The sequence below is a fragment of the Ornithodoros turicata genome, chromosome 1 (assembly GCF_037126465.1).
Source record: "Ornithodoros turicata isolate Travis chromosome 1, ASM3712646v1, whole genome shotgun sequence".
In the NCBI taxonomy this organism is placed as follows: Eukaryota; Metazoa; Arthropoda; class Arachnida; order Ixodida; family Argasidae; genus Ornithodoros; species Ornithodoros turicata.
The window spans coordinates 214,144,990-214,156,846 of NC_088201.1; the positions used below are offsets into that span (position 1 = coordinate 214,144,990).

At 45.8% G+C, this 11,857-nt stretch overlaps 1 protein-coding gene across 2 annotated transcripts; it reads left to right on the top strand.

Moving 5' to 3' along the window:
- The first annotated feature begins 1,513 nt into the window (after positions 1-1,513).
- LOC135376332 (uncharacterized) lies at positions 1,514-8,311 on the top strand. Of its 2 annotated transcripts, XM_064608876.1 has the most exons (4): positions 1,514-1,599; positions 4,621-5,107; positions 5,210-5,271; positions 7,301-8,311. In XM_064608876.1, the coding sequence occupies exons 2-4, from the start codon at positions 4,636-4,638 to the stop codon at positions 8,120-8,122; spliced, it is 1,356 nt and encodes a 451-aa protein (XP_064464946.1). In that variant the 5' UTR covers positions 1,514-1,599; positions 4,621-4,635; the 3' UTR covers positions 8,123-8,311. The 2 variants fall into 2 exon arrangements, with proteins under 2 accessions (XP_064464946.1, XP_064464945.1); XM_064608875.1 differs by having other exon boundaries at positions 4,621-5,271.
- The last annotated feature ends 3,546 nt before the right edge of the window (positions 8,312-11,857 follow it).

Consider the following 11,857-nt stretch of genomic DNA (forward strand, 5'->3'; position numbering starts at 1 on the left):
TTGCCTGGAAATGTCGTTTTCAAATTCGTAAACATGTTTACAGCACATAGGCGCTGGTGCATGCACTCTCATTTGAGATGCTTACCAGTGCAAAGTTCTCCAGCTCCAGCCACGAGTGCGATAGCGGGTTGTTCAAAAGATGCCCGAACGTTTCGGCGATATGTTCAATAACGACGTTGGAGACAATAGAAAGCGTCGAATAGTGGCGGCCGAACATTCTCTCTAGGTCGCAAAGTCTGTTCGGGTAGGCAAGCCGTCTTAAGGCTATGCAAAGCGCCTCGTCCCCTTTTAGAGTGCTTCCTTGTGCTTTCACGTCCTGCACATGTAGAGCTGCTTCTAGTCGCATGATGTCCTCTTTCTCGAAACGAAACTGTTTTCTAACATCGTCTGCATCCATTGCCGTCAGCTCCAGTCGGCCATATATTGAAGTCTGTTTCGCCCGCCGTTCGCGAAATCGGGATCGCAAAATGACATCTTCAATCTCGTCCCAGCTTAAACATTCGGCCAACAGCGGGTCGCGAAGGACGCTGCGATACGGCACATTCATCTCGTAATTGCGAATTTTCCACTTAAACCGTTAGATGCTGTGCAGTGCTCCACTCAAATCCGGCGCTGAAATCTAGTTCAAAGCGCCACCGCACCATTTCGAAAGGAACGATTCATACCGACCCAATAAAAGTCGCCTCGCCTCGCTCATTCGTTTGCTTTCGTATAGGTGGTGTCGGTCGTTTCGTTTGGGTAAAAACGATTGAGTAAAACTCCCTATTTATTGTCGCCGCAAGATCAAACGAAGGTTGTACGTTTCAGTGGGGGTTTAATTCAGTTCACTTCCTTTACCAGTTGGGACCAAAAATATCCGAAAAAGGGCCGGTCCCCGTCTCCTTTCAATCTCAAAACTGGGTTGCAGTTTCGGACGTTCGGGCTGGGTGGGTTTCTCGCTTTGTTTTCTCTCGGCGTTTATGAAGGTCACCACCTCCTGAGAGCAGCGCTGCAGCTCACCCACTTCTTTGGTGAGCTTATCAACAACATCACGGTTCTCCACCAGTAGCGTTGACCGGTCGGCCATGTGTGGGATAATACAGTAGTTGACGTCCACGCAGAGCGTATTCATCTGCTCCCCAATTCTCGCGAGAGACTTTCTTGCTTCATCGATGGAAACTGTATTAATATTGAGTCGGTCTTCCAGAGCGCACAGCTTCACGGCTAAGGACTCCAGAGATCTGGTTATGTTTCGCCCGATGTCATACACATCAGCACTCATTGGGCGGATTACAGACACGGACGATTCACTCTGACACTTGTGCTCCGCGATATGGCTCACGATGTCACGACGAAGCACTTTGGCACTGCATCCGTTGCACGTGACGGCGTGAAAATCACATTCGCGTAACAGGTGACGCTTTGCTAGCGCTACGGGACCAACGAAGCCGCAACCCAGTGTGGAATTACAGCAGAGCACATTAAATTTGTCCACCTGACTGGGCTCGAGAGACAATCTTCCAACGTTGCATTCCATCATCCAACGGGCACCGCCCGGTGGTTTCCAGGATCTTTTGATAACAGAGTTGGCACACAGCGTGGGAACAGTCCAGCAGATGGGTCAGCTCCGGAATCAGGTTGCACAACGAGCACGACCTTACGGAAGGTAAATTAACAAACTGCATGGGGCGCCAGTCCAAGGCGTCAGAGAATCCAACCAAGAAGCTTTCGGCAGCCATTCTACCCATATGGAGGAAGGAAACGCAAGGAGCGGCCAATGTATATGTAAAAAGGAGTACAAAGTCCCATATAAGGCATTGCGTAATGCGTGAAAGTGCACGCTGATGTCAGCAATGACGTGTAGCCTAGCCTGTCCGCCGTTGCTGACGTGTCTTGGAACATCATGGAACGCGGAGGTTTTTGTTTGTCTGTTTATGTCATTATTTCCTCCGCGGTTTGCGCTGTGAACGGTACCGGTAGTCGGGGACCGTGTTGTGGCAAGTGTCTTATGCGCTCATTTAATCCTTGCTGGAAATAGATGGCATGATCCAAATGAATTCTCCCCGCAGTTGCAAGAAGATTCAATGTGAAGTCAGACGGTCAATTCGTTAAATGTGTATAAGCGGATTATTTATCGCTGAGTGAATTAGGAGTCTTGCAGGGAAGCAGCCTTCGCGACAATGTGTATTACCAATTGTGGTGCGAAGATCGCGCCCAGGGAATAAGGAGCCAGTTCAAGGAATTCGTTTAATGGATGTCAATGAGAAATGGAAATACTATGGAATTGAGAAATGCTGGTTTCCAATAAATTTGACGAGAAACTCTACCAATACAAGGAATGAGAAGCCAATTGAGTGAGTTGACCTAATGCGAACGAATGAGACACGATCATCACCAACTGAGACTGGAGCAATGAGATGATACTTTTGGGGCGCCGTGGCACACGTTTCCCCATCCGCGCTCCAAAATAGTTCGCCTAATTTCACATGTTTTTGAATATCTCCTCAGAGGTAGAGGCGCCGTGGTAACTGCGTATCGCGCCTCCCACCTGAAGCTATTGTTTTTCCATCATTGCATGCAAGATTGCACTGCACGAAAGTGGAAGCGTTTCCGGCAGCCGCCAGCGGAATAATTATTCATTTATGAAACGTCGAACTGCGAGGATGACGGACGCGCATCTGCAGCAGTTCACCATGTGTCTTTATGATTTTTTGCCGTTTTAATATGTTAGTGGACATGTAAGGCGTGCCTGTTCTTTGTACGCTTATACCCGTGCAGGCATTATGAGAAGCGCTGATGGAAAGAGAGCAAGATGAACCCAAACGGAACAAAACTTCCCGTGGTGTTCCTGGGGATATCCATTCCCGGAAATTCCGATCTCCCTGGGAGACAGACATTTTCCCCACGAACGTCCCCCACATATCCGAGAGGTCACGGTTTGGACTATCCACAAACATCCGTCCTTTCTCCTCAAAGGAAGTTACACGGAGATGCCAGGACGTTGCACAGACTTAGTTGCGTACGCCGCTCAGGTCCCGAATTTTCTCATTATTATCGATACTGCTTGATTGAGCTGCTGCGTAAGTGGACACATTCTTACTCTGGCCTCTAGGCGTTTATTTCTGCCATTTTATTTCAGCTTCGGCCACTGCATCTTTCTTTGTTGCTCCTCTTTGTTTGTTTCTTGTATGTCCGTTACGGACAATGATCACCAAGTTTTAAAAAGTAAAGACTCTCATACATAAGCTCTTAATACCGTGATGCAACTTAGAAAGGCAGTGGCATAGCTTTTTTTTGTGGGAAAACTTTATTCAGTTGGCGGCGTCTTTCCAAAGTGGAAACTAATACTATATACTGCTTGTCTCACAAGCTTCCACAAATTCAGGAGTCCTGTTTGCCTGCGAGTCAAACTAAAGAGTGGGGTGTTTAAGTTTAATGCGATTGCGCATACCAATAACACAGGACTGAAGAACTGCTTGACGTATTAACTCACTATGCAGATAACGTCTGTGTTTCTTACTGCCTTTGATTTTATTCATTCAGTTGGTTCATCGAAAGTCGAACTCACGCCGCGACAGATCTTGCCATGTTCCTCCTCTCCTGTGGTAATGCTTCATGTAACATTCAGTCAGGGACCCTATTGGGACAATTCTTCAAAGGGCCGTTACGGTACATACGGCGGATGTACGGCTAGGGACGTCATCCATGTAGCTCCCAGAGATGTCCACTTGACACCCCTCTCTGGACATGGACGTTGGGATCTATTAAGGACGTCCAGAGGAGATAGTGTTCTGTCTGGGTAGGCCAGCATCTAAGTCTCGTTGTTCACCTGTCGGCACTGTCACATGATTCTCCGATCTCCCAGATCCCGCCATTTTCGCTTCTGTCCCCTTCCACACGAATTCGCGAATTTATAAGTCCGCGAAAGTAAGCACTTATATACAGTATCTCCCTTTTATGTTTTTCGTCAACATCAGCATCACTACTTCTCCTTCTGCTTCGTCTTTATTCAACTATGGTCCGTGGTCAATACACCATTTCTGGGTCCGCGTATGCGCATGCCCAGCCACTTCTGGCGGCGGCTGCCATGTTTGTGTGCATGAAAACTGTGATGCGAGGTGGCGAAGCTTTTTCGCGCTATGCCTATGATGTGTCAACTGCCGAAACATGAAAGGCATAAATGTCGGTGTATGGTTCTTCCGTTTCCCACTGTAAAGGCATCACGCAGTAAAGCGGGAGCTTTGCATTCACGCCGTTGGGCACGTGAAGGAAGATGGTTTCGTGTGGATGACGAGGAACAACTCAAGTGTCACGCTCTCCGTCCCCATCATCTTTCTCTTTGCCTGTGTGTGCGCATGCGCTTCGAAGCTTTCGCAGTGCCTGGAATGTGTTGCGTGAAACTGTACGAGCGTCGCCATGATAGTTGGCATAAAAGCAACGCGTGTTATGAATATGCCTTAACAAGCTCTCGTGCAGTTTTTGGGGTGCATCACGTGCTGTGTGCTTCCACAGGATCAGGCTATACTACTGAAAACAAATGTCATCCTGCTATATTAGCAAAAAATGCCACCTTCGCCCACGTGGTGTTGATTTGCCATCATTGCTTCGTCGTCTTCTCATCATGTCGTCTCTTTCCGCCAGGAGCGACGCGTGGAAATGGTCCATTTTCCTATGGATATGTGTCACATCAAGAAAACGACGAAAAATGCCCAATGGTCTATCCTCGTGCTCTGTGCTCACGTTCCCGTCTGCGTTCTGACAGCAGCAATGCTTGCCCCTCTGCTCGCATTCGTCATGCTTAACCCGGACTTTATCATCTCTGCGGCGATGACTGCTCTGCTTCCAGACAATCTCATCCACACATCGAACCATAGCGAAGCCGTTAATGAGACTAGCATGGACCAATATCAAGGAGCGCTGTTAACCACCGTGCAGTTGGACATCAAGCAGGGACGTCCGTACATGGTCCTTCTCCTCAAAGAGCATGAAGACGTCCTGTGGACCACCGTCAACGCGCACGAGGAAAGGATAGCCGAACGTGACGTCGTCGCCACGTACCCTACTCTTGCGGACCATCGTCAATACGTCTACGATGAGGGCGACGTTAAGTCCTCCGGCCGGACTGTTGGTAAACTGCCGCGTGTCTTGCAAAGAGTTGGAATGAAGTTGAAGGCGTTACGAAGAAGCCTTGGCTTTCAAAAACCTATGGTTACAAGAATATTATCTGCAGATTCCCTGACGGCTGAGCATAGAAGGGTGAAACTGCACAAACAAACCTCCGCGGGCGATGACGTAAGTTAACGACGTCACAATTTTAGGCACGCTTCCTGGTAACTTAGAGTCTGTATCGCATGGGCGATGAAGAATTGTAGTACGCTGGACACAGTTCCCCAACAACACCGACTATCCTCTGGATGTACGAATAATGTCCTAACGGTTTCGTATGTCCGGTGGCTACCTGATGGATATCCGTAAGAAGCATTAATCCGTTACGACATTATTCGTACATCCAGAGGATAGTCTGTGTTGTTAGGGTTGAGCACCGCATCCCCAATAGGACTGCCGGGTCCGTCATCACCGATTCCGAAACTATAGTACCCTCTTACTTCCCGTTCATCACCGAAAACGAACTCGAAAGTTCGACGCGAATTAGTGAGGTAGTTTTTGTGCCATTTGAGGTTACGCATGGCAGAGGCAGACGTCGGATATTGAGTGTACATGATGAGTTTTCGTCTCTGGAAATCGAAGAAAACGTCACACGGACAAATCCAATGAGGGAACGCCCTCTGGCGACCGATGGGAGGGCGGGCGTCTGCAGATTGCCGAGAGTCTGTGGCCATCTCACGGAATGCCATTCCAAGGTTCTCATACAGCCGGGAACATAAGACCATATTCCATGGTTGCGACACAGTTCGCACACTGATAAGCGAAAGTCGGCGCATTTATCGGCATACTGTTGTGCGAACGAAAAGCAAACGATCTCGCAGACAATCGCCTGCGCTGCGCCAGCACTACCTAGATAACAAAGCTTGCGCGCTCACTCGTCAACGTGACGTAACATTTAAGAGTCAACCAATCCGGGTCGTGTTTTGAACGGCCGTAGCCAATCACGAATAGCAGATGAGCTGCAATCATTTGTTGGTTCCTGAATTCGCAGAACGGTGTATCGGAGTAGCAGACGAATTCCGACCCGAAGAGGGAGAGGAGGCAATGCGCAGGCTTTAGGTACGTTCGATTAGGCCTGCACTGCCTGAACCAGTTCCGGTGGTGCTGCACTCGCCCATTCGTTTCGCCAGTGCAGCCGAGCGCCCCCTGCACCGTCTCGTTCGTTTCAAACCAGTGCACGCCAAGTGTAGCCCTAGTGTAAAGAAACTCTGCACTCCCACAGGGGTCAGTTCAACGGTAGTGCAGAGTAATGGCGGCAATGGCAGCAGACGACACAAGGCAAATAATAGTTAATGTAAATTCTCGAACGTGTCCCGAGAGAGCCGGAAGAGACGTTTGAATTCGAAGTCGAAAAAACGATTCATTACACGGTTCCTGTCAGTTCGCAGAAGATTCAACGCTATCACGGTTGCACTAGCGCTGCACTTCGATATTCGTTTCGCGGCGGCACTAGTGTTGCACCGTTGAACTGGAGCTGCGCTAGTTCAGAACTGGCCCTGCACCGCCCGAAACTGGTTCAGGGAGTGCAGGCCTAATCGAACGTACCTTTTGTCTGACTAATGTTGTTGGCATCGCGCCACTGGTGTGCCTGACTTACGTCACAATGATGTCACCCACGCTGGAGCTTCCATGGCTGCTGAGGCAGCACGAATCTTTAAAACTCGTTCTTTTAACATGTGCGCTGTTTTCAAGAGAAACATGGCGAACTAGACTGTGAAACGTTGTAAAACATTATCGCATCGGACCCGTAGATGTTTCCGAATCCCGAACACAATCTTCTTTTGATATTACTGCCTGTACTCCGTTCACGTAACCCCGTCCGACGGCTCCACACCTGGCAGGGAGACATTGTACATTTCGCGGCCCCCGTGTGCCCTGGTTTTTAGAGTTCTGGTCCCCAATTTTTAGATTTCTGGGCCGACTTGAGCTCCGCAACACACGTCTTCAAATTGTGCTCGAAAACTTGGCTCTCCTAAGACCGCACATGCTGTGGTAAGATTTGAGCACACCAGCTCTCAATACTTAATATGACCTTCGTAGCATCGCCAGCACCTTTTAGGCCCTGTTTCGTGTTGTGAATGAAAAGGCGGCACATAGCGTCAAACAATGGTTTGCGACATTTCGAAATGTCCTGACCCTTCACTGTCGTTCGCAGAGCCACTCCCAAGCACATGGTCTACTCGCGAACAGCGGCAGACCCCAAGGTACCTTTGACGCTTACAGAGGAAACCTAACAAGAGACGGCGTCATACCTCACTTCTTGACCGACGCACCGAACCAACTAATCAACGTCGACTATGGCTACGGCCGCAAAATCCGAATGGGGAATTTTTTCGTAGCTCAACGACTCTGGCTGGAACCCTTGAACGTTTCTTTCCCCATGGAAGAAGGGAACCTGTACACACTCCTTCTTACGGACATCACCTTCATGTTCTGGCAGTATTGGCTGGTGGTGAACATCGTCACCGAGGACGTGTACTCTGGCGACGAACTGATCCTCTACAGCGGTCCCTTTCCAACCTCTGGACGTCCACACACTCTGGTCTTCCTCCTCTACTCTCAGGGGACTCGAGTCATCGACATTGCACAGTTCAAGACGGAAACGGGCTACGACCTGGCCACCAGAGACCCCAGAGTGCTTGTGCAAGAGTGGAATCTGGGCGAACCAATCGCGATCAATTATTTCTTGACGGACGCCGTGCGGGATGACGTCAGGGCAATGTTGATAAACCACAGCGAAAATAAGAAGAGGAAAAAAAGGCGGGAAGACATTTTGAAACGGAGGAAGACCAAGGAACCTTTGCTGGAGGCCAAAGGAGACACAGAAGCTGAGCTGAAGCAGCCGGAAGAAGCTAATGGCGGCCATATTCTTGAATTGTGGTGGCCGCTGTTGCTGATGTGTTTTATAGATGAATATTGGATGTGTGTTCGTGTGTTCTTCACGCATACCATGGTGTACTATGGTGCGTTCCGGTGACCGAGCCTGGAGGACCCTGTTACCATTCGTGTTTACATAATAGGCCACGGTCTGTCATACGTGACGAAATGTTTCCCCCCTTGTTACATGTGCACCCAGGTGTGTCTCAAGGATCAGCAATAGGACCATTAGTGTTTCTCACTAATGCATATAAATTGTGTTACTGAGAAAATAAAGCCGCTAACATAGGACTTTTTGCAGATGACTTTACATTAAGTGAATTATCTTGGCAGAAATATCCTAATGCTGTAACACAATGCTGTGAGACGTGGCTAAAGATCAATAGTAATGAGCAAAATGCGTCAGCATAACAGTCATGACTTCATTACGTGGGGTACGTTTTGTTCACACGTTTTGGCACGAAGTACCTGTTGGCTATGTACTGAATACCTTCGATGGGACAGCGGTAAGGTTGCAGTGTAAGTTACGTTAGTAGTAAATGGGCAGGCCGAGGCTACAGGGATGAGAAACTACGGCCCCCCGCCAGGGCAGTGCTACCGTCGCGCCGACTTTTTTCGCGATTTTTTCCCGTGCGCGGCAGACGGCGCTCGGTGGAGGCTCTTACCATTGGGCGGTGCGTGGCCGGAGGGCTGCGTGCGCGGTTACCCGCTGACATTTTTCATTCGGGGCCGACTTCTTTCGTCATTTTTCAATCTGTGCCGAATTCAATCGCAATTTTTTTCAGCTACAACAGGTGTGCAGTAGGCTGTTTACATGCAAAGGATAGCCATACACAAAAGTACAAGTGAAAATATATTTATTAAAGTCATTAGTGTCAGAAATTATGTTATGACTCCGTGTGAAGGAGAAAAACACAGCCAAAAAAACCTGATGCAGAAGAAACACAATACACGTAACAAAGAATATGCTTATTACGCTGTCCGGGTGCATACCAGCGGGCCGACGGGGATGAGCGTGACCTTATCATTGTGCACCCTGGGCCGACTTCTCTGGCGATTTTTCCGCCTGGGCCGACTTCGTTCGCGTATGTTTTCCCGCTTATCGGCGGGCGGTGCGTCTGCGGAGGGTTGTCCGCGTGCTTATCGGCGGGGGGAGGGCTACGTCCGCGTTTACCCTCTCACATTTTTCAGCCTGGGTCGACTTCTTTCGTTATTTTTCAATCTGGGCTTGGGCCGACTTCCCTCACAAATTTTTTCCGGTACAACAGTTGTGCAGTGGGCTGTTTACATGCAAGTATAGGCATACACAAAAGTACAAGTGAAAATATATTTATTAAAATCAATAGTGCAAGGAATTATGCTGTGACTCTATGTGGTGAAGAGAAACCCAGCCAAAAATCCTGAAGCAAAAGAAACACAATACACGTAACAACAATTATACATATTACAGGCATGATGCAATAGCATTGAATAGGTATCACAGATCAAACACAATATTTTTTATTAACTGTAATCATACACACAAGTTTTCGATGAATCAGAAGTGATAACACATTTAATCAAAGAAAATGTTCTTAATCAATACGATTACAATCAAAATTACAAGTTTTATTATAAAAAGTCTGAGATGTGAGAACCTGATCGATGTAAGTAATTTCGAGCACAATAGCTAAGTTTAATATTCCAATATGACATAAATAATCAGTTTATTATGAAGTGAATAGCGCAGACATAAGGAAATAATTCGAATCAACACATAGCATTAATATAGAACCAATCATCCAACATGTTGGGAAATAATAGCTACACCATATCAAAACGAGAAAACGATCACCACATTTAATCAAAGAAGATATTCTTAATCAATATGATTACAAACAAAATTACAAGTTGTATTATAAAAAGTCTAATATTCCTATACCTGAGAGCAATCATAGCAATAGCGGGAAGTTCCGATAGTTGTATGTAATTAACTGTGAACAGCAGAGACCCTGGAAGACCATGGGACACGAACACAAGAGGAAATAAAATCTATACCACTACAAAGAACTTATTCTTAATCAAAACAACAGAGGAGAATAATCTAACATTTTAACTATCATAAAATCATCCTCGTGACATGATCTAATCGAACACTATACAATTTTCATTCTAAGAGACGCTAAAAACATTACTTTGTTTTATCAACACAGAAAATAGATATGTTAAAAATGAACTTCATCACATAGCACACTCCTAGCCAACAACCAGATCCGATTATATCTGCCCTGATTTGTTGAAGACGGGTGCCGATAGATGTATGTAATTAATTGTGAACAGCACAGACCCTGGAAGACTATGAGACACAAACACAAGAGGAAATAATATCTATACCACTACAAATAATCTATCATTTTAACTATCATAAAATCATCCTCGTGACATAATCTAATCGAACACTATACAATTTTCATTCTAAGAGACGCTAAAAGCTTTACTTTGTTTTATCAACACAGAAAATAGATCTGTTAAAAATGAACCTCACCACATAGCGCGCCCCTAGCCAACTACCAGGTCTGATTATATCTGCCCTGATTTGTTGAAGACGGGTGCCGATAGATGTGTGGAATACCACGGAACACGAACGACACGAACACGAGAGGAAATCAAATCTATACCACTACAAAGAAGATATTCTTAATCAATACGATTACAATCAAATTACAAGTTGCATTATAAAAAGTCTAATATTCCTACACGTGAGAACCATCATTGCAATAGCCTGAATATCTGTCACAACATTTCGAGCGCAATTCCAACATTGCACAACTTTTAATTTCTCATTAAGTGAACAGCATAGACGTAAGGAAATGACGAGAAACAACACAATCAACAGCTACAATTAATAGAGAGCCAAACTTGCGCACAATCCAACACATAGAGAAATAATAGCTAATCAATCTATCAAAAGGAGAAATATTACAATATAGCACAGACTTAACGCTGAAGAACAGGGGAACACTCTAAGCGGCGACATGTAAACAACAACAGAGGAAAATAATCTATCATTGAACCATCATAAAATCGAACAATATACAATTTTCATTCTAACAAACACTACGAACCTTGATGGAGGTATCCAAGACATAGAAAATATGCACTGTTTTCATCTCGGTTTTCATTCTTTTCCTCAAAGCCGGGAGACTTTATGTCTCTATCTATATGACCAAGCTCCCATGCTTTATCACTCAAAGGGTTGGGGGCTATATTCCTTCGTCCAGCAAACGGGACGTTCTAGAGCTCAGATAAGATAGTTCAAAGGCAATATATTTTATTGTGCAGCGTAAATAGATGTCGATAATATTATCGGGGATCACTATCTTTTCGTATCATTTCCTTGAAATGGAAATCTTTCGTCAAAGTGGTTGACAAGTCGACTAAGTTTGTACAGATGCGATATTGTTATTGAACATGTAGAGAAAGTCCAAATTATTAAATGGTAGCAACAATACTCAATCAAAAAACGAGAAACAAATTTAATTACATCAATTTTTGTAATATCTTGCAACAGAAAGTTCTATATAGATGAACCACACAGAAAAATCAAACGTGAAACACAACTCAGAAATATGAGGCATTCCCAACTCAGATATTATTTTTACTTATCTCAATCGAGTGAACAATTGAAACAAATACGACACAATTAATACATCATGCATACGTAATGTCCAACTCATAGAATATCAGTTGAACCTGAAACAAAACAATAATTAGTTCAGACAAATCATTTCTAAGCAAGCAGCGTGAATACACCGTACAATCTGTACAGAAACTTGTCATTTTCAATGAATAAACA